Raw genomic sequence first — 23,829 nt, 5'->3', positions numbered from 1 at the left:
CTATTTAGTTTTAAACCTACCACCTAAGAAGCTCTCCCCAAATCAGAAAAGATGAGAATCAAAAAGGCAGGCAGAAGGAACTGGGAAGTTGGGCAGGAAGGCAAGGCTAAGGGGTCTCAGGAAGGGTAAAATGAGGAGAGAGAAGAGGAAGGAGGAAAGGAAGATGGAGGAAGAGAAGTAAATGGGAGGAAAAGAGGAAGGGAAGGGAGAAAGATGAGAAGGGGGAAGAGGGACAGAAAAGATTCATCTAAGACCTGTAGCTTCAGGTAGGTCAAATGGCTCAACAAGACACAGGCCTGAAGTGTGAGGAAGCAAACCAGAAGACCGTTGAACTCCAAGGTTCTTCCTGTGTTCAAGCTTCCCAATGTGCCAGTATTATTTTGTTCCAACTGGCAGAACTTGGAAATCCCACACATTCCATGTTAAACATAAATACAAACAGGCTGGCTGGGTGTGGTGGCTCACGCCTGTAATCCCAGCACTTTGGGAGGTAGAGGCAGGCAGATCACCTGAGCTCAGGGGTTCAAGACAAGCATAGCCAACATGATGAAACCTTGTCTATACTAAACATACAAAAAATTAGCCAGACATGGTGGCACGCTCCTGTAGTCCCAAGCTACTCGGGAGGCTGAGGCACAAGAATCACTTGAACCCAGGAGGCAGTGGTTACAGTTAGCCGGGATCGTGCCACTGTACTCCAGCCTGGGAGAGAGAGACTCCATCTCAAAAAAATAAAAATTAAAAAAAAAAAAAAATACAAACAATCCTCTCTAAATAGCTCATATCCTGTTCCCAATCAAGTCTATACAATCTAGGGTGTTCAAAGAAGGCTCTAAAAATCAATGAACTTATTCCAAGTAATGTTTTAAGGGGATTTGAACAATATATAGGATATCTGGCAAGTCTTCTTCCCTTTGATACTGTATATAAACAGGGGCTGACTATACAGAACTTGAGTGTTTCCCAAACTCTTCTTACAGTATAAGTCATCTGGGAAGCTTGTTAACAACTCATATTCCCAGGTTCCCATCCAGACAGTCTGACTGGGAAAGAACTGAGACATGGCTGGAATCTGTTTTTACAAATGCCTTGGGCAAGGATTAACCATAAACTTGGAAAACATCCTTTCTATATTAAATTTATCCTACTCGTTATGAAATCCTACACTTATAAAAATATAAAAACCAAATGTCCTTTTTCTTATCTCAATGGAGTCATGTGGCTTCAAAGGAGCAGTCTGCTTATTGGGGTACAACTACTCCTGTACATACTTTCTCGAGGGTATAAGCCAGGGCATGAATAGCTAAAGGAGAATCAGTTTCAAAACACTCAGTTCTCACAGATACTCTTTCCTAAACTAAGCTAAGGACATGTCAGATTTCTGCCAGTTTACATTTTCCACCCCTCCTTGTATAATAACTGCTTTTAACTGCCCTTCTCCCACTTTACATAAAAGGGCCTGCCTCTCACTCATCCCACATCTTAACATGGTGCTCTGCCTGGAGGTTTAAAATTTCCAGATTTTCTCAACTGGGTTTCCTCATCTGAACAGAGATACATTTTCTCTGTTTTCGTAAGGGTGGTATACAGCTATTACCATTCTCAATGCACTAAGGTCAATCCATCACAGATCAAGGATGGCTTGGGTATTGTGGCTTCTCTCCCAGAACTCAGTTGAGAAAGCCAGTGAACATAAAGCCAGTGCTGTCCAACAGAAATATGCTAAGAGTGCAAGCCACATGCAATTTTCTTTATTTTTTTTGAGATGGAGTCTCACTTCGTCACCCAGGCTGGAGTGCAGTGGTGTGATCTTGGCTCACTGCAACCTCTGCCTCCTGGGTTCAAGAGATTCTCCTGCCTCAGCCTCCCAAGTAGGTGGGATTACAGGCTCATCTAATTTTTGTGTTTTTAGTAGAGTTGGGGTTTCACCATGTTGGCCAGGCTGGTCTTGAACTCCTGACCTCAGGTGATCCGCCCATCTTGGTCTCCCAGAATGCTGGGATTATAGGCGTGAACCACCGTGCCCAGCCAATTTTTGTATTTTTAGTAGAGACAGAGTTTCACCATGTTGGCCAGCCTGGTCTCAAATTCCTGAGCCACCATGCCTAGCGAATTTTAAATTTTTTGCTCATCACATAAGAGGGTTTGGTTTTTAAGTGCCAGGCATGGTGGCTCATGTCTGTAATCTCAGCACTTTCAGAGGCCAAGGCAGGAGGATTGCTTGAGGGCCGGAGATTTAGACAAACCTGAGCAACATAGTGAAACCCTGACTCTACAAAAAATAAATTAGCCAGGCATTGTGGCATGTGCCTGTAGTCCCAGCTACTCGGGAGGCTGAGACAGCAGCATCACTTGAGCCCAGGAGGTGGAGAATGGAGTTAGCCACAATCACGCCACTGCACTCCAGCCTACGTAACAGAGTGAGACCCTGTCAAAAAAAACTTAAAAAGTTAATTTAAATACTATTTTATTTAATCCAATACCTTTCCTAAATTTGTTTTTTCTTTTTTTTTTTTTAAACTGGGCTCAGCAATCTTCCTGCCTCAGCCTCTGGAATAGCTGGGACTACAAGCACGTGCCACCAGTCTCAGACAATTTTTTCATTTTTTGTAGAGATGAGGTCTCACTATGTTGCCAAGGCTGGTCTCGAACTCCTGGGCTCAAGTGATCCTCTCTCATCAGCCTCTCAAAGTGCTGGCATGATTACAGGGATGAGGCACTGCACTCAGCTTCAGCTTCTAAAAACATTTCAACATGGAATCAATTTTTTTTGTTTGTTTTGTCGCCCAAGCTGGAGTGCAGTGGCCCAATCTCAGTCACTGCAACCTCCACTTCCTGAGTTTCAAGCAATTCTCTTGCCTCAGCCTCCTGAGTAGCTGGGATTATAGACACCCACCACCAAGCCTGGCTAATATTTCCTTATATTTTTTCAGTAGAGATGGGGTTTCACCATGTTGGCTAGGCTGGTCTCAAACTCCTGACCTCAAGTAATCCAGCCACCTCGACCTCCCAAACTGCTGGGATTACAGGCCCGGCTGTAATCAATATTTTAAAATTGAGGTGTGTTACATTCTTTTTTGTACTATTTGAAATCTAGCATTTACTTATACTTACAGCACATCTCAATTCAGACTAGTTACATTTCAAGTAGTCAATAGCCCCATGCGGCTAGTGGCTACCATACTAGACAGCAGAGGTATAGGCCCTAGCTAGGCCTAGGGACAGTTGTAGCACCCTCAGCTTTTGAGGGCAAAACCCAGTTACAAGCACTAGAGAGGAAGATCCCTTATTTCATATGGAGACAAAGCAACCTATTATATAATTTCCTATCTTACAATGAGTACTAATACACTTATGTGACGTAAGTTAAAATTTTTTCCACAGAAATTAAGTCTGATAGTCTGATTTGATAGAGAAGAGTGGCTTTGCATTCTCTACATCATTGGGGAATAATGAAAAGGCTTGCTCTGTAGTTCCACAGTTTTGATGAAAATACGTGTGTGTGTGTGTGTGTGTGTGTGTGTGTTTTGAAATGGGGTGTCACTACATTGCCCAGGCTGGTTTGAAAATCTCGGGCTCAAGCAATCCTCCCACTTCAGCCTCCTGAGTAGCTGGGACAACAAACATGCACCAACGCACTCAGCCTTCATGTTTTGTATTTTAAATATATCCACTGCAGCTATTTAAACTTGTGAGAAAAAGATAAACACTGCTTTAAAACGTGCTAGGGGATTCACAGTTTCAACTGAACACACAAAGAATACACAATCAAGAATGTCTGAAGATCACTGCACATATTTAATCAACAGCACACTCAGTCTAGAGACCCAGGGGACTCTTCATGCCACTGAATTGATTTGGAGAACGAGAATTTGACTTAGGAAGGAATCAGGGCTTGTTTCATTCTTGGTTATTCTAGAAGAAGTCCAAATTTTAAGTTTTTTAATAACTGCATTCTTCCCTAAATCTATACCCTCTAACCTTGACTCTTACAAATTAGCTATCTCGGCTTTTTATTTAGACTGTGAAAATTTCTAATCAATAATCACTCTCCAAAGAGCTCAATTTCAAAATGCACCCATGCTTTTCTAGCTCCAATGTTCCTTTGTCCTCATCTCCTTCAGAAGCCCATACCTTTTTACCACTTTTCTTTCACGTCTGTCTCATTAGAACTCTATTTCCTGATTCCAGGTTCTATTAAGCTGACTCAAACTGAGATCATTTGAAAAAGCACAAGCAAAAGGCCTTGGTTTATCAGGTTTATCATATAAGCTGAAGTATTCAGTCAACGGTTAACCACTACTTTAGGAAGCTCAGTTACGAACACACTTCCCAACTTAGATTCCCAACTTGGATATGTGCCTCACTTAAATTCAGCTTCATGAACACAACTTGTTTCCAGATCATAAGAAAACTCAAAATCAGTCACAAAAACAAAGGATTGAAGTATACAAGTTACAAAGAACCACAAAGGGCCACAGAAGAATACTCTGGCATTGCCCACTGCAGAGCCCACTTGAAAAACTCACCAGTAGGAGCTATGGAAGGGGGTCTGCCTCGTTTTCTTTTGGGTTCCCTCAAGTTTTCTTGTGGACTCTTCACAATGTCATTTTCAGGTTTCTTATCCACTTGGGCATCTCCAGAATACTCCCTGTCGTTTTCTGAAATGTTTTCCTTGTCTTCCTTCTCGTTCTTGGGAAGACTTTTCTCTGACACTTTCCCCTTTTCAGAACAGATTAACTTTCCTTCTTTATCAGGCTGCTTGGGTCGCTTTTCTGTCTTTAAGGGTTTATCTTCTTTGTCTTTCTTCACATTCACTGTGGCTTTTCTCTGTTCTTTAAACTTCTCTCGTTTATCAGGAGATGATGAAAGACTTTTGTGATCTGTTTCTTTAGGCCTAGCATTACCCACAATATTCTAAAATGAGCAAAATAGCGATGAAACACTTCGTGATTACTTGTAAATACAAAATGAGGAATTTCTTACAAACGTATGAAGACAAACAAAGAAATAAAAACAGGACATATGCCAGGTCACATACACAAAGCACCACTGACAATATCCACCTGTACTAAGGGTTGAGAACCAATCCTTAAAACAATTCAATTATTCTGGAGACAGTGCAGTCTCCCTTATTATGACGAATAAGTCACTAGAAAATAAAATTCTGGGCTTTTGTTTGTTTTTGTTTCTGAGACAGAGTCTCTCTCTGTTGCCCATGCTGGAGTGCAGTGGCACAATCATGGCTCATGCAGCCTCGACCTCCCAGGCCCAAGCGATCCTCCCATCTCAGCCTTCTGAGTAGCTGGGACCACAGGCATGTTTCACCATGCCCAGCTAAGTTTTTTATTGTTTTTTTTTTTTTTTTTTTTTTGAGACGGAGTCTCGCTGTGTCGCCCAGGCTGGAGTGCAGTGGCCGGATCTCAGCTCACTGCAAGCTCTGCCTCCCAGGTTTTTACGCCATTCTCCTGCCTCAGCCTCCTGAGTAGCCGGGACTACAGGCGCCCGCCACCTCGCCCGGCTAGTTTTTTGTATTTTTTTTAGTAGAGACGGGGTTTCACCGTGTTAGCCAGGATGGTCTCGAACTCCTGACCTCGTGATCCGCCCGTCTCGGCCTCCCAAAGTGCTGGGATTACAGGCTTGAGCCACCGCGCCCGGCTTATTGTTATTTTTTGTAGCAATAGGATCTCCCTATGTTGCCCAGGCTGGTCTCAAACTCCGGGGCACAAGCAATCCTCCTGCCTCAGCCTCCTAAAGTATTGGGATTGTAGGCATGAGCCACCATGCCTGGCCTTAAAATTCTGGAAAGCAATCTTTCTGACAAAGGTGTTCGAAGAAAATGCCTTTATGCTCTGTCCTTATCCCCAGCATGACTATACTAACCCAGAGCTTTTCAGAGGCTGGTTCAGTTTGCCAGCATGTGCTGATGTTTTGTGTAGAGAAATAACAAAACTGATCAGTTTGCCAGCATGTGCTGATGTCTTGTTTAGAGAAAAAACAAAACTGATAACTGGAAGCTGAACAGGAAAACTATAAAGATTATCCAACCCAGAACCAGGGTCTCTGCTTCCTCTACCAGGTAAAGGCTGTGCTCAGTTCAACAAACCACCTACCAGGTTCCTGAGCTACTTGGAGTTTTTGCCTATTGGTAGGAAATACTGCTTCTTAGTTACGTTCTCCCTACATTACATTCTTTAAAATTCACACTAAAAATCGAAGGTCCTCTACTGTGACTGTTTCATAATAATGCCAGGTCTGAAAGCTCTAGAGATTCCAAAACTATAATTAAGTTTATTTGTGTGCATATCTCTCTTCCAGGACCTCAAAAGAGCAGAGACCACCATACTATGTTCATATGGGATCCCCAGCACCTAGCACACACTAGGCACATAGGTTTTCACTGGAAGCAGGAAGCAGTACCTAAATACTCAACAAACAAAAGTTTAATTTGTTCTACAGGGAAAAATAATAAACAAGGAAATATTTTTTCAAATATTTTTTTCAATATTAATTTCAAGTCCCCCAAATTATTCTGAAAGTAGCCAGGTTTGAGAACAGGCATTCCGGTAATGGCCAGCAGAAATATAAATTGAAATTGCCCTCCTTGTTGGGGGTTTGGGGAGGAGTTGGCAATTTGAGTCAAAACTAAAAACGTTATACCTCTGAACTAGAATAAACCCCTAGAAATAAAGTTAGCTAAAAGAATAATCCGACTTGTGTACCTGGATTGACAAATATCCTTAATGACCATTTGGGATTTGGTTACACAAAGTACAGTTCCATACATATTACAGAACACTACATAGCTGTGAAAAATCATATTCTCAGGATATTAAGGAACTTGAGGAAATGTTAGTTAAAAGAAAAGAACAGTACTATATTAATGTACCACAACTTCAGTTTTGAAAAGAAATAGATACACACACATATATATGTTTAATAAAAAACACAGAAAGATATACACACCAAATTGTTAAGCCAAGTTATACACCAAAGTGTTAAGAACAATTATATCTGTTTGATGGAATAATAGAGTTTTTATTTTCTTTGTGCTTTGTACTTTTCTAATTTTCTACAGTAAGCTAAAAACATAAGTGTTACTAATATAGAGACTATCAAAACATTTATAAGACAGTACAGTTCTACAGAAAAAAAAAAAAAATCTCCATGTATTCTAATAGTATATGAAAAAACCTTTGAAATTGCCCATGACAGATAACTGTAGCCAAACCACTGTACCCTCTTGGAAAAGAAGCCAAGTCCAGGAGCCATGGGCCTGTGCTTAAGGGCCTACTGGGCTAAGGTCAGATACTCAGAGGCCACTGGGAAATGAGAAATGAAGCATGGCACCCAAAAATCCTCACCGGGTAAGGCACTACCTCCAAGCCAAAGCACTGTGAATGCTATCCATCAATTTATTGAGAAACACAGAGTAAATAGATGAACAATTGTTATCTGGAGCCCTGGACTTCCACTTGGGAAGGTTCTGGATATAATCTGCCAATTCTGGACAAGTTTATAATTATATCCTCTGTATTAACTCATTCCACAAACCTAACACAAATATTGCCAAATTTAAGGCCAAAATAATGTTTTAGACTACTATATGGCTCCTTACGAGAGGCAAGTGATCAAAGAAAAAGCATCATCAGGGCCAAAGCTTTATGTAATAATAATGTTAATTTTCTGAAGAAGAAAATCAGCAAAAGGCCAATCAGCAAAAGGTAACCTTTGAGGTTACCTCAAAGGTACCATGTATCAAAATCCTTTGAAGCAGCTAGGCATGGTGGCTCATGCCCTGTAATCTCAGCACTTTGGGAGGCCAAGGTAGGCAGATCACCTGAGGTGAGGAGTTCAAGACCAGCCTGGCCAACATGGTGAAACCCCTGTCTCTATTAAAAATACAAAAATTAGCTGGGCATGGTGGCGCATGCCTGTAGTCCCAGCTACTCGAGAGGCTGAGGAAGGAGAATTGCTTGAACCTGGGAGGTGGAAGTTACAGTGAGCCTAGATTGCACCACTGTACTCCAGCCTGGGTGACAGAGCAAGACTGCATCTCAAAAAAAAAAAATCTTTAGAAACTTACGATTAGGCCGGGCATGGTGGCTCATGTCTGTAATCCCAGCACTTTGGGAATCCAAGGTGGGCAGCTCACTTGAGGTCAGGAGTTCAGGACCAGCCTGGCCAACACAGTGAAACCCCGTCTACTAAAAATACAAAAATTAGCCAAGTGTGGGGGCACACGCCTGTAATCCCAGCAAATTGGGAGGCTCAGACTGGAGAATCACTTTAACTTGGGAGGCAGAGTTTGCACTGAGTGGAGATCAGGCCACTGCACTCCAGCCTGGGTGACAGAGAGAGACTCAGTCTCAAAAAGAAAAAACTTACAAATATACATACAGAAGAATTCATTAAGAATCTGTGATAAGTAGAATCATTTCATCATCACAAAGACACAACAGAAGGCCAGGCACAGTGGCTCATGCCTGTAATCCTAGCCTTTTGGGAGGCCGAGGGGGGCAGATTGCCTGAGCTCAGGAGTTTGAGACCAGCCTGGACAACATGGTGAAATCCTGTCTCTACTAAAATACAAAAAATGAGCTGGGCATGGTAGCACGCACCTAGTCTCTGTTATTTGGGAGGCTGAGGCAGCAGAATCACTTGAACTGGGGAGGCAGGGAAGTTGCACTAGGCCAAGATTGCACCACTGCACTCCAGCCTGGGCGACAGAACAAGACTCTGTCTCAAAAAAACCCCAAAAACACAACAGGTTATAGCATCACCAAATGTCACATCAACTGCCATCCAAGCAGATGAGTAACCAGTTATGATGCCTCAGTGGTAAAACCTTTACTAAATTGCTAAATTAGCTGTCTCAACAGCTGAAATTAGTAATAATCAGGATTTTTAAAAACACCAGTATCCAAATTTTGATCTCTATTTTCCCCTCAACTATTAATACATAAACACAAAAAAGACAAAAAGGGGAAAAATCATGAAGAAAGTAGGCAACACTTCTAGATGGCCCATATTTATGCAAACCATATTTCCAGTATCAAAACTGAGGCCCCATGCTCAGGCAAATACATGCATGGTGACTGGAACGACAGGATACCAAATTCACAAACCAGGCACATCTAGCACAAGTGGCTGTCCAATCTGTGCCAAATGATAGCTCTGTAAACAACCAAGTAATGGTCCTAAGCTAAAAGACAGAGCTAGATGGAGAGAAAACATACTGGAGGTCTCAAGCAATTCAACAAGTTCCCTGTGATGGCTAACAGCTCTTGTGCGGGGCAGGGCACAGAGAGAAGACAAGAATAACTAGACATTGTTGAAAAAAGATGACGAAAACAGAACATAGGCAATGGTATCCAAGTATTTGGCACTTTTGAAAAAAAAATCTCTGTTAAAAGGAAACAGTGGCCGGACACAGTGGCTCACATCTGTAATCCCAGCGCTTTGGGAGGCTGAGGTGGGTGGATCACCTGAGGTCAAGAGTTCGAGACCAGCCTGACCAATATGGTGAAACCCCGTCTCTACTAAAAAATACAAAAAAAATTAGCCAGGCATGGTGGCATGTGCCTATCATCCCAGCAACTCAGGAGGTTGAGACAGGAGAATTGCTTGAACCCAGGAGGTGGAGGTTGCAGTGAACTGAGATTGCACCATTGTACTCCAGCCTGGGTGACAGAACGGGACTCTGTTTCTAAATAAATAAATAGGAAACAGCAAAGAGACAAATATTTACAACTTCTGAAAACTTGTGTATTATTTTCTGGTGAAATTGTGTCAGATGGAGGAAATAAACACTTGCCATCATAAACAAATGTAATGTCTTTATTTGAGGAAACAAAACTACAGTGTTAGCATTATTCATAACACAAAGCACAAAAACCACATTTCTCACCTGATCTTTGGAAAAAGCTTTGACATGAATATGTTTGACAGTCTGAACTACTCCATCATAAAATTTCACAGTGTAAGTACCTAAAATTCAAGAAGATATCATGATTTTAACTCACAATTTCATGAAAGTGGTAACTTTTCAAAGTATAAACATAAGGGATCTCCAACTACATTAATCTCATAGGCATTTAAAACTGTTTAAGTATCATATTCAGTCTTACTTATGTCCAAGATAACAGTATGCTTGTCTTCATTTCTTAGTTAAGATTACACAGTTTTCTACCTACATAAATTGAAATCCATCAAAAAAATAAACTCACTTTTAGATGCTTCATTAAAATAAAAAAAAATTGCACTGAATTTAAGTGAAGAACAGAGAGCAGTAAAACAATTAAGAATGTGAGGAAAATGCAGACTTATTCCTTGGTGAATTTTTCACTTTTATAATTTAATCTTTATGTTCTGGGATCGGAGGCAATAATAGCTCTTAAGTTTCAAAAGGAACATCATGGCTCACGCCTGTAATCCCAGCACTTTGGGAGGCTGAGGCAGGCGGATCACGAGGTCAGGAGTTCAAGACCAGCCTGGCCAACATAGTGAAACCTGTCTGTACTAAAAATACAAAAAATTAGCCGCGCTTGGTGGCAGGCGCCTGTAATCCCAGCTACTTGGGAGGCTAAGGCAGGAGATTCACTTGAACCTGGGAGGCAAAGGTTGCGGGGAGCCCAGATCCTGCCATTGTACTCCAGCCTGGGCAACAGAGCAAGACTCAGTCTCCAACAACAACAACAAAAAAAGCAACATCATATTCTGCTAAAGGTATTGGGTTTCTAGAGATGTGTTCTATTTCCACATCTCAAAATCCATTTGAATTATCTTCATGATACAATGTTTTAAAATAGAGACTTGGCCAAAACACAAAATGCTTGCTGCTACATTGTTAGTTTTATTTTGTTACACTGTTAGTTTTTTCCCAATAGAAAAAAAATTGTTCAAAAAAGATCCTTCCCTGCTAAAAACCTTAAGCTGGAAACCCAAATAATCTTATCTTCCCAAATAAGGTGTCCAACTACAGAAGTTCTCATTAGTCGCACCCAAACAACACTTTCAAATTTTGCATCTTAGAACCAATTCATGCCCCACCCATTTTTGCCCCAGGGATTTAAAATAATAATCACAGTTAATCTTGTCAAGATTCAGTAAACCATTGGTAATCACATAATGGTTTCCACTAGTAAACAGGTTTTTCTCTGTTTAGAACCAATTCCCCCAACCCCTGCAAAAAACCCTGAGGTCTGGGAGCCGAAGATTGCAACAACAAAGTTAAGACCTGGTTTTCTCCTTCTGGTACATTCTCTTCCCACACCCCTCCACCGCCAGTCCTCAACAGGGCCTAGTCAATGGCTAATCACGGCTACCAAATGAAGTCCAAAAGTATTCAACGTCCAACACAATCTGAGCCCAATAATTTTCCAAACCTTATTTCTCATTACCACCATCCAATACCCACCAACTCAAAGTGACAAGCTACCCACTGAAACTGCCAGTGACACTTCTATCTCCATATCTGTATTAAACTGTTTTCCTTCTGGGAATGTGCCATTCCGTGATCTTTAAGTGCCCGGCTCAAATACCCACAACAGCTCTGTAACAGCTTCCTGGCTTTTCAGCTACTAATAATTACCTCCTGATCTGAACTTCTTAGGCTCATTTGGCACCAGCCTACAGAGCTTCAAACTTAGGTCTACCTTCATATAAGTACAGATCGCAACTCAAAAGCAGGCTCTTCAAGGCCAGACACCACATCTTAGACCACTTTCTTCCACACACAGTACCTGCCTCAGAGTAGACCAGTGCTTCTCAAAGTGTAGTCCCATAGCAGAAGCATGAGCAACTCCTGGGAACTCATTAGAAATGCAAGTTACCAGTCCCATCTCAGATACACTGAATCAGCAACTGGGAACAGGGGACAGGAATATGCGTTTTTAACAAGTCCTCCAGGTGATTCTGATGTACACCAAAGTCTGAGAACCACTGCCATAGAAATTAGTAATTACCTACTGACCTTTATTCCTGGTATTTACAAAATAAAGGTGATTATTTGTCACAGGTGTCACCAATACATAAAGAAACTAGCTAGCAAGACAGACAAAATTCGATGTTCTCACTTATTTGTAGGAGCTAAAAATTAAAACAATTGAACTCATGGAGATAGAGAGTAGAAGGATGGTTACCAGAGGCTAGGAAGGGTAGTAGGTGGGGGGCGGAAATGTCGATGGTTAAGGGGTACAAAAATGTTAGAAAGAATGAATAAGACCTAGGTTGCTAGCACAACAAGGTGACTACAGTAAAAAATAATTGTACATTCTAAAATAACTTGGCCAGGCGTGGTGGCTCACACCTGTAATCCCAGCATTTTGGGAAGCCGAGGCAGGTGGATCACTTGAGGTCAGGAGATCAAGACCACTCTGGCCAACATGGTGAAACCCTGTCTCTACTGAGAAAATGCAAAAAACATTAGCCAGGTGTGGTAGTGGGCACCTGTTATCCCAGTTACTCAGGAGGCTGAGGCAAGAGAATCACCTGAACCCAGGAAGTGGAGGTTGCAGTGAGCCAAGATCATACCACTGCACTCCAGCCTGGGTGACAGAGTGAAACTCTGTCTAAAAAAAATAAATAATAAAAATAAAATAACTACATAATTGGATTGTTCGTAACAAAGGATAAATGCTTGGAGTGATATATACTCCCACTTACCCTGATGTGATTATTACACATTGCATACCTGTATCAAGATATCTCATGTAACTCATAAATACATACACCTACTTATGTACCCACAAAAATTAAAAATTTAAAAAAATTTAAAATATAAAAAAAAGAAACTGGCTAGCAAACAAGATATAAGGATATATAGTTATGCCTGGTTGGGTTAAAACATCAGCAATTAGATGACACCACCAATTAGATGAACAGGCTATGATAAAAGGATTAGAGCATAAAAGGATAAGAGCATAAACAATTATCTACACAGGCAGCTCAGCAATGACTTACAAGTACTTACAACAAAAGTCTGGGTTCCTGTTTTTCCCTGACTATACTGTGAGGGTGTTGGCAAGCAAAGGAGTTATGATAAACAATGGTATGGAATTCTAAACAGACCCTTCTCAAGCAACCATGGTGCAACTCTGGCAAGTCTGGGGACAGAGATGGGGGGATGGGAGTTTTAAGACTCCCGTTATCTTGAAATCTTAAATATTATGTGTGCCGACAAGTCACCCAAGACTATATTTTCAACTATTTTATTAACAAAGTTAGTTCAGCATCAGTTACATCAAAATGAAAACTTTTGTTTTTACAGGTATTTCCAACATCCAAAAGTCAATATTAAGTAACGTTACCTAACAGTCCAACATTTTCAGCTATTTGGAGTTAATTTTGAAGCTTACTCCTGATGGCAGATTCCAGAAGGAGGACTTACATAAAAGGAACCTGAGTTCCATGATTAAGTCTGAGACAGCTATCATTGGAATCCAAACCTGTCTACTGACCTCTGACCAATTTTTTCCCAGCACCCCACACTGACTGTTGCTCAGGCTCCTCAACCTAATTCCAAACCACAGACCCAGAGTAGCACCAGCCACTCTGAAATGACCCAAACTACGGCCAAAGGTGCTAGGGATGACTATCCTTAGATATATCTAGGTCTTTGATCCTTTTAACTTCCAAAGGATTACCAAGGATCATCTTGAAACTTTCTCCTTTAATCATGCTAAACACAGCCCAACTTGGGCTTCAATAATTCAGAGACAATAATGGACAACAGAGAGGCCAAAATTTTGCTTTAATGGTTTCATGTATATTACTAAAAGATTGTCTTCCCATGGAATCCTCCCATAGGTGACTAGTAGTTCTCCTGTGGCCACAAACACTATCTAACAAACATGTAAATGAAGGAACTCAAAGTAAGTGTATCCTGTTCTATCTGCTCTAACTTGACTTAGAAGGGCTACCTGCCTCAGACTCCCTTGAGAAGCTTTTGCCCTTAGACTTTAAGATGAAACAAAGCTTCGTGGCCTTGCCCCTCTGAGGTTTAAGGACTCAGCATTGCAGACAATCCTATAGCAGTCAGTAATAGTAGAAGTTTCTAAGAATAAAACTAGAGATGCATAACAAGCTCATGTTCTCTAGGACCAAAGACATAGGGATTCTACAAGGGTGATTTTGGATTGGACAGATTTATGTTGCTCATGAAATCTACCACAACTAATATTCCAGGGCCTCTTTTTTTCTTAGAAACAGGGTCTTCATCAGCTGGGCGTGGTGGCTCACGCCTGTAATCCCAGCACTTTGGGAGGCTGAAGCCGGTGGATCACCTGAGGTCAGGAGTTCAAGACCAGCCTGGCCAACGTGTTGAAACCCCGTCTCTACAAAAATACAAAAATTAGCCGGGCATGATGGTGGGTGCCTGTAATCCCAGCTACTCGAGAGGCTGAGGCAGGAGAATCACTTGAACCTGGGAGGCAAAGGTTGTAGCGAGCCAAGATTGTGCCACTGCACTCCAGCCTGGGCGACAGAGCAAGACTGTCTCAAAAACAAAAAAGGGTCTTCGTCACCCATCCTGAAGTGTAGTGGTATGATCCTAGCTCACTGCAGCCTCAAACTCCTGGGCTCAAGCAATCCTACTGTCTCTGCCTCACAAGTGGCTGGGACTATGGGCATGCACCAACATGTCCAGCCAATTTTTTATTTTTTAATTTTTAGTAGAGATAGCAGGGCATGGGGGTCTATGTTACCCAGGCTGGTCTCACACTCTTGGCCTCAAACAATCCTGCCACCTCGACTTCCAAAAGCACTGGAATTACAGATGTGAGCCATCATGCCCAGCGTCCAGGGCTTCTTTTCTATCTCATTCACTCTTCGGAAGTCAGATTATTCCAGAAAGCCACAGATGGAAAACAGAGGGTTTTCAAACATGTTTTCTCAGGCTGGTCTGAAAGTAGTGAGTTATCTCAATTGATTGTTCACAGTCAGTTACAGATCGAACTTCTTATTCTACTCTTTCCCTCCTCCTCACGACTGCTTTCGACTAGTCTTTTTTTTTTTTTTTTTTGGGGGGGGATGAGTCTCACTCTGTCTCCCAGGCTGAAGTCCAGTGGCAGTGGCATGATCTCCACTCACTGCAGTCTCCACCTCCGGGGTTCAAGTGATTCTCCTGCCTCAGCCTCCTGAGTAGCTGGGATTACAGGTGCACACCACCATGCCCGGCTAATTTTTGTATTTTTAGTAAAGACGGGTTTCACCATGTTGGTCAGACGGGTCTTGAACTCCTGACCTCAGGTGATTCACCCGCCTTGACCTCCCAAAGTGCTAGGATTACAGGCGTCAGCCACCATACCCAGATCAGCCCTTTAAAAAAAAAAAAAAAGACTAGTCAGGTCGGGTACGGTGGCTCATGCCTGTAATCCCAACACTTTGGGAGGCCGAGGTGGGCAGATCATGAGGTCAGGAGTTCAAGACCAGCCTGACCAACATGATGAAACCCCATCTCTACTAAAAATGTAAAAATTAGCCAGGTGTGATGGCATGCACCTGTAATCCCAGCTACTCGGGAGGCTGAGGCAGGAGAATCACTTGAACCCAGGAGGCGGAGGTTGCAGTGAGCTGAGATCAAGCCACTGTACTCCAGCCTGGGTGACAGAGCGAGACTCCATCTCAAAAAACAACAACAACAAAAGTTTTCTTGAAGTCCTTAGGCTTCCACAGATTGTTGAGGAGTGAGGATGTGCATATGTCTGCGGGCACGCCTTCCCTCCCTCTAAGTATTTTCTTCTCAGCAATTTTACATATTGGGTTTAGGTTCTGTGGCCAATACAACACTCATCTATTTCCATTCCCTCTTTGACTTCTAACTGCTCAAAAGAGTCCAGAGCAAAGGCAGTGACCACCCATAATCACCGAGCAGGAACTGGGACCAGACCCTGTCTCCCAACCATGGTTCTCAAGACAACACCAGGCTCCAGAAAGTGCAGACCACTACATCCACTCTCGCATTCTATCAGTGAACACCTGGACCTAATTGACAACACCTGCCCTCTTAGGACAACCCTGCTCCAAAGAGGCAGCCTGGTACCGTGGGAACAATAGTTTAGGGACTCTGGAGAACCACAGACCTCCATGCAGATCTCAGCTCTACCATCCAAGCGTTTTATAACCTAAAGCAGTTTCCCCCTGTGAGCTTAGTTCCTCATCTGCAAAATAAGAATGGGGTTAATGGCAATAACCTTTCCATGTTTGTGTAAAGATTAAATATGATAAGATATGGAAATAACCTAGCACAGGGCCTGTCACAGACCAAGGGATCAATACCACCAAGTCACCCTAAAAGGGAAGCACAGCACATTGACAACTTTTTTTTTCTTTTTTTGTTTGGAGACGAGTCTCGCTCTGTTGCCCAGGCTAGAGTGCAGTATAGCACTATCTCGGCTCACTGCAACTTCCGCCTCCTGAGTTCAAGTGATTCTCCTGTTTCAGCTTCCTGAGTAGCTAGGACTACAGGTGTGTGTCACCACGCCTGGCTAATTTTTGTACTTTTAGTAGAGATTAGGTTTCACCATGTTGGCCAGGCTGGTCTCCAACTCCTGACCTCAGGTGATTCACTGCCCTGGCCCCACAAAGTGCTGGGATTACAGGCATGAGCCACTGCGCCTGGCCAGACATTGACATCTTTAAAGGCTAGCTAGGCAAAAAAAAAAAAAAAAAAAAAAGTGGGGGGGTGGCGGGAAGCACAATCCCTCTTCCCCCAGAAGAAGAAAACAGCAGCCAGTTAGCACCTGCATGTGTGGGCCTAAATCTTCCTTTTCTCTTTCTACAAAGCTGTTCACATAGTATCAACCTCCCCACATTTCAAATGCAGAATCAGTTACAGCATGAAGAAAACAAAAAATAAGAGCTGCTTCAGCCAGAGACTCTAGAAACAAGATCATTTCCATAGCATCTCCTGTTATAAATGCAGACTTCAGTCACTGCCCTAGAGACTGAACTGGCGGGGTAGGTAGGGGACATGACCCAAAAATATGCATAGTTTTTAGGAAGAAGGAGCTGATTTACCTGCTTATTCAAATTAAAGAACCACAGATCAATAGAAAGGAACAATTCCCCATTTTGTCATAAATGCTAACCTACAAAGTAGTTTCCTTAAGGAAAATCACTTACAGAGCAGAGTTGTACACTACTGGGGGCAGAAAGCCCTGACAGACAATTGACTCTGCTATTCCCCATGTGAAAAAAAGAGGAGCTTCGGGAGGCTGAGGCAGGTGGATCATTTGAGGTCAGGAGTTCCAGACCAGCCTGGCCAATATGGTGAAACTTCGTCTCTACTAAAAATGCAAAAATTAAAGCAGCAGCTTCATTGCTGCAGTTCTATCTTCACCTTCAGGACGTTTCCCTTGGTCAAAAACAAACTAAGTCGTCTCCAAGGTCGAAGCATTCAGCAAACAATGATGGCAGAGCCACCAGAAACGTACACCTGATTTTCATGACAAATACGGTAATACTGTATTAGCTAGTGGAGCCACTTTCTGTATTGCTCTATGGACATATGTAACAACACAAATCAGAATAGAATGGAGCCTGTCCCCTGTTGGCAGAGTCACCCCCCAAAATGGAGAGAACAGTAATCATACCAGCTGGTGTAATAATGAATTGTTTAAAAAACAGCTCATAATTGATGCCAAGTTAAAGCACTGTGTACCCATTAAGATATGGCATTACTGAAGAAATAAAGTACATTTGAAACCTTAAATACATATAAATTAGCCAAGTGTGGTGTGGCATGTGCCTGTAGTCCCAGCTGCTCAGGAGGCTGAGGCAGGAGAATCGCTTGAACCCTGGAGGCAGAGGTTGCAGTGAGCAGAGATTGCACCATTGCACTCCAGCCTGGGCAACAGAGCAAGATTCTGTCACAAACAAAAAAAAAAGGGAGGGGGAAGCTAGGCAGCCCCAGCAAAGAGGTGAGGTCAGCTCACCAGAGATGGCTTCCAAACAAAGATTCCCTGAAAGTAGAAACCCATCTTTTACTGTCTTTTACAACAACATAGACTGAGAGTCTAACAAGACTACCAACTGCCACTGCCTTCACACTAAATAATGCTTAATCTCCACTGCTAAAGAACCATTCCAAGTGAAAAAAGCTAAATAATATGGCATTAAATGCCCTATTTTCCAAGTGCTAACAGACTCCCTTAAGAAACTAAAGTTGTTATTTAGTTCTGATTCAATCATGCCAGACTCCTCAGTGCCAGCAGCTGCCACTTCCACTCTGGCTAGAGTCCCCACCCACCAGCCAGATCAACAATCAGCCTTAGCAAAACATCCAAGGAGATTAAGAGTGGCAAGAAAATCACACCAAGCCTTCTAAACATAAATCTACAAGGCGTGACTTCACTATATCCCCTGCCTCCTCCTGGCAGCACCAACAAGACATAAGTGACATTTACAGGAAATAAACATGCTGCCTTGCCAGCAGAGCTCCTCCTCACAGGGCCATTAAGCTGGTGGTCACTGCTACGGATGAACCTAAGGCACAGCAGAAAAGACCAGGGAAAGAGAGAAAAGAGAGACTAGCATTGTCGCTCCCAATCCCACAAGTAATCCCATAGTGAATCGTGATGAAGCAGAAACTGATCATTAGCACTAATCCAAACCTAACATTTTTGAAATAATTATTTCAAAGAGTTTCTGACCCATCCCACACACAAACACAAAACCTTATAGAGACAGGTGCCTACCATGATTAACCCGCACCATCCTGCCCTGCCTCCTCCTGGTAGCTCTATTTCAGCACCTACTTCATTCTACCTTGAAGCAGGTCTTCTTTTATTTTACTCCATGATGCCAAGCTCTGGGCTTTGCAGGTATTAGATCTAAACAGTAGATTACTAAGCCTTCATTGCCTCCACCAACACATCTTCCCACCCCTCTTAGAGGCATTAATTATCTTCATCTCCAAATCAGACATAGATCTGAGCTCCTACAAAGGCTAGCCTGCCTTCACAATCTGGGTGGCCAATAGTACCACACGGCCTGTCTCACTAACTTTCTGTTTCAGGATTGCCCCTCTCCCATATCCTCTCCTCCCTCTTCCAGTTAGTCCCAAAAACCAGTCAGTGTGTCAGCGTAATACAGGACTTCAGACCTGAGAACCTCAGGAAAACAGGTTTTGGCAGAAATTTCCATTCATTTTCACGTCCTTCAATTAACTAAATTTCACTGGACAGAATATGGAGCTTCAGAAACAATATATTAGCAATGCAAATGACCATTTTAGGAACTACCATAGCCTCGAGACTCTCCCTCCTATAATTTTAGCTTCTGGAGGAAGCACAACTGAAAATACTTTTTTTTTTTTTTTAAAGAGACAGTCTCATTCTGCTGCCCAGGCTGGAGTACAATGACACTCTCATAGCCTGCTGCATCCTCAAACTCCTGGGCTCAAAGGATCTTCCCACCTCAGCCATGCGAGTAGCTAGGACTACAGAAACATGCCACCACCCTCATCTAATTTTTTCATAGTGAGATGAGGTCTCACTGTGTTGCCCAGGCTGGTCTCAAATTCCTGGCCTCAACTGATCCTCCCACCACAGCCTCCCAAACTGCTAGGATTATAGGCACGAACCATGGCGTTTGGCCTGAAAAATACTTCTCTAAAAAGTTGCGGCTGGATATGGTGGCTCACACCTATAATCCCAACACTTTGGGAGGCTGAGGTGGGTAGATCACATGAGACCAGCCTGGGCAACCTAGCAAAACCCCGTCTCTACTAAAGATACAAAATTTAGCTGACCATGGTGCACGTCGGTAATCCCAGCTACTCAGGAGGCTGAGGCAGGAGAACTGTTTGAACCCAGGAGATGGAAGCTGCAGTGAGCTGAGCTGGCACCACTGCACTCCAGCCTGGGCAACAGAGCAAGACTCTGTCTCAAAAAAGAACAAGAAAAAAAAAATCATTCTCAGACAAAACTTGGTCAGCCTGAGGCCCAGCAGTTAGCAGAATATTAATAAATACCTGAATAACTTCATCAAATGAAAATTCAGACTGGCCTAAGAGTCAACCCTACAGTGGCATCAAGAGGCCTGACTTCCCTAAACATTCACTTCAGAGATCATGGAGACCACACATACCCTGGTGGAACGTGCTTACAATGGTATCTCTGGGACCTAGATTCTATTCTCCAGGTGTCAGGATTCTGACCATATGTATTATCCTCAAAACTCTTTGCCTGCCCTTTTACTAGCAAAATGAGCCTCTATTAGTCAAGTTTCCCATTCTGTCTCTTCACACGTTCAGCTCTGGCAAAAGAAACCCAACTCAGTGCTCTAACTTCCAGCATCCCAGTTTCCACTAGCCAACTCCAATGTTACAGACCACCCTCAATCACCTTGCATCAAGAAAGCACATTTTTTAAAGTTTGTTAGTGTTCATTTAATTTCTAGGCTATTCACAAATATTCAGGGCTATCTCATCAATTTTATTAGGAACTCCTAGACAGCAAGTACCTGCATACCTCCAGGAAGAGTGACAGATGAACTGTGACTGTTTTAGAAAACAATGACTGAAAATTAGGGGGTAAAAAGTCAAACTACCTTTTTTGTCCAGTTTTCTTTACACTTATAATTTCTTCCCAACTCCTGACATAGTGATTAACTTGAATAAAGCAGATACCTAGGCAGTAAAGAAATACTGAAAATATACTATTAAGCTCTAACATTACAAACATCCCCCCCCCAACCACCACCACCTAAGTCATGAGTAAAAACAACTACAACTCAAATGCCTTACCATCCTTGTTAACAGCAGTGACTTTGGCCGGGTAAAAACGACAATCAGACCAGCAAGCAAGGACCTGCTCATTTATTTGAAATTCCTAAAAAACATAAAAAAAAAAAAAAAAAAAAAAAAGATCCTGTTACCAACCTAATTTCACAGGACATGCACTGTACCAGATCTCATAAAAGAGGCTGGGATTGATAAGAGAGTGAGAAAGGAAAGTAGCTATTGGGATGGAGGAAGATATTTCTGTTGTTCAACACCAGGAGTTGCTATAATTTCGGTGCCATTTGTCCTCGCCGAAAGTTAACGTTTTCAGGGCAACAGAGTTGGAGATGGGGCCTATGAGAGGTGTTTGGGTCATGGTGGCAAATCCCTCATGAACAGATTAATGCTGTCTCACAGGAGTGACTTCTCGCTCTCCTGGGAATGGATTCATTCCCAAGAAAGCAAGTTGTTATAAAGCAAGGCTCCTCCTCCTGTTTGGTCCCTCTCTTCACACTTGTCTCCCTCTTTGACCTTCCACCATGTATGACGCAGCATGAAAGCTAATGCCAGAAGACAGTACCATGCACTTGAACTTCCCGGCCTGCAGAATTGTGAGCTAAACAAACCTCTTTTCTTTATAAATTACCTAGTCTCAGATATTCTATCATAGCAACACAAAAAAGACTAAGACAAGAGTCAAAACAAAAGGGCTGGGACACAAGACCTCAATAAGCCTAAGAGGTCTGGGCAGGCACGGCACAGCACTGATGATAATTCCACCCTAATCAACATACATTCTGAAAATGAGTGTAAGAGGCCAGGACTACTAGGATACACATCCAGTATAGGAGTTAGAAGATTATGAGGCTACTTCATACTCAGGGAAGCAGCATTTAATGCCACCTATACTTCTAAAGGGTCTTTAGCCAGGGAAAGCAACCATTCACCTTTAATATTTTATACACTTTTCCCAGCACACAGTTTGCACTGATAAATTTTGCACAATGGGCCAGGCACAGTGGCTCACACCTGTAATCCCAGCACTCTGGGAGGTCGAGGTGGGCGGATCACCTGAGATCAGGAGGTAGAGAACAGCCTGGCCAACATGGTGAATCCCCTCTCTACTAAAAATACAAAAATTAGCCAGTGTGGTGGCAGCTGCCTGTAATCCCAGCTTCTCAGAAGGCTGAGGTAGGAGAATCACTTGAACCCAGGAGGTGGAGGTTGCAGTGAGCTGAGATCATGCCATTGCACTCCAGGCTGGATGACACAGTGAAATTCTGTCTCAAAAAAAAAAAAAAAAAAATTTGTAGAATGAACACTGAAAAGTCACATGGAACAATACTGAATAATCCTTAATTGGGAAAAAGAAAAAAAAAAGGCCAGCAAGAGTTCAAGTTCCCTAATAGGGTTAAAATAGAAAATAAGCCAGACACAGTGGCTCGTGCCTGTAATCCCAGCACTTTGGGAGGCTGGGGCAGGTGAATCACCTGAGGTCAGGAGTCTGGCCAACATGATGAAATCCCACCTCTACTAAAAATACAAAAATTAGCCAGGTGTGGTTGGATGAGCCTGTAGTCCCAGCTACTCAGAAGGCTAAGACTTGAGAATCACTTGAACCTGGAAGACAGAGGTTGCAGTGAGCCAAGATCATGCCACTGCACTCCAGCCTTGGCAATAGAGTAAGACTGTCTCCAAAAAAAAAAAAAGATAAGAAAAAGAAAATAGAAGGCAGGGCTGAGTCAGATCTAAAAGTGGCAGGACCATTATAGATGTCTCAATGCCTGTTTAAAAACCTTAAAACTGGCCAGGCACAAGGGCACGCGCCTAAAATCCCAGGACTTTGGGAGGTACGAAGGATCTTCCTTCTTTGGCAGAAAGATCCCTTAAGGCCAGGAGTTCAAGACCAGCCTGGGCAACATAATAAGACCTTGTCTCTACAAAAAAAAATTTTTAATTAGCCAGGCACAGTGGTACATGCCTATAGTCCCAGGCACTCAGGAGGCTGAGGAAGGAGGATTGCTTGAGCCCAAGAGGTCAAAGCTACATTGAGCAAAGACTGTACCACTGCACTACAGACTAGGCGACAGAGCAAGAAAACGTCTCTTTAAAAAAACAAAAAAACGGCCGGGCGCGGTGGCTCAAGCCTGTAATCCCAGCACTTTGGGAGGCCGAGACGGGTGGATCACGAGGTCAGGAGATCGAGACCATCCTGGCTAACACGGTGAAACCCTGTCTCTACTAAAAAATACAAAAAAAAAAAAAACTAGCCGGGCGAGGTGGCAGGCGCCTGTAGTCCCAGCTACTCGGGAGGCTGAGGCAGGAGAATGGCGTGGACCCGGGAGGCGGAGCTTGCAGTGAGCTGAGATCCGGCCACTGCACTCCAGCCTGGGAGACAGAGCGAGACTCCGTCTCAAAAAAAAAAAAAAAAAAAAAAAAAAAAAACCAGGCTGGGCGCAGTGGCTCACACCTGTAATCCCAGCACTTTGGGAGGCTGAGGCAGGCGGATCATGAGGTCAGGAGATCAAGACCATCGTAGCTAACAACGAAACCTGTCTCTACTAAAAATACAAAAAATTAGCCAGGTATGGTGGCACGCACCTGTAGTCCCAGCTACTCGGGAGGCTGAGGCAGGGGAATCACTTGAACCCAGGAGACGGAGGTTGCAGTGAGCTGAGATCGAGCCACTGCACTCCAGCCTGAGCGACAGAGCAAGACTCCGTCTCAAAAACAAACAAACAAAAACATGGCTCTTGAGCTACTTACTCGAGCCCGCTCCCACTCTATGGAGTGTACTTTCATTTCAGTAAATGTGTGCTTTCATTGCTTAAAACAAAACAAAACAAAACAAAAAAACCTTAAAACTAATACTTCATACTGCATTTTGAAGTCAGTAAAAGCTCCAGGCATAGAGATAAAATTGAGAAAAATGGAATACAGTCCAATCAATTCCAAGTTCTTTGAGGGCTTATAAAAGATTTCGCATGACAAGCTTACCCCTATAATCCTAGCACTTTGGGAGACCAAGGTGGGAGGACTGCTTGAGCCCAAGAGTTCAAGACCAGCCTGGGCAACAATGTGAGACACTGTCTGTATAAAAAAAT

At 42.9% G+C, this 23,829-nt stretch overlaps 1 protein-coding gene and 1 long non-coding RNA gene across 4 annotated transcripts in view; both read right to left on the bottom strand.

The window, feature by feature from the left end:
- The window catches only part of PHF20 (PHD finger protein 20), a 186,820-nt gene that overhangs the window by 86,218 nt on the left and 76,773 nt on the right, over positions 1–23,829 (bottom strand). For all 3 annotated transcript variants that reach the window (XM_015149104.3, XM_077951704.1, XM_077951705.1), the window contains 3 exons: positions 20,750–20,834; positions 9,911–9,990; positions 4,530–4,917 (listed from right to left, as the gene is read on the bottom strand). In XM_015149104.3, coding sequence (XP_015004590.1) covers positions 4,530–4,917; positions 9,911–9,990; positions 20,750–20,834 — 553 coding nt within the window. The remainder of the gene's footprint in view (positions 1–4,529; positions 4,918–9,910; positions 9,991–20,749; positions 20,835–23,829) is intronic.
- On the bottom strand, positions 15,005–19,545 carry LOC144332129 (uncharacterized). Its single transcript, XR_013399903.1, has 3 exons — positions 17,875–19,545; positions 15,464–16,368; positions 15,005–15,268 (listed from the first exon to the last, which is right to left on the bottom strand). It is a non-coding gene; the product is annotated as an uncharacterized LOC144332129 (long non-coding RNA).

Source organism: Macaca mulatta, chromosome 10 (genome assembly GCF_049350105.2).
Source record: "Macaca mulatta isolate MMU2019108-1 chromosome 10, T2T-MMU8v2.0, whole genome shotgun sequence".
In the NCBI taxonomy this organism is placed as follows: Eukaryota; Metazoa; Chordata; class Mammalia; order Primates; family Cercopithecidae; genus Macaca; species Macaca mulatta.
The sequence above is the reverse complement of the archived record's forward strand: the minus strand, read 5'-3'. Positions and strand labels throughout refer to the sequence as shown.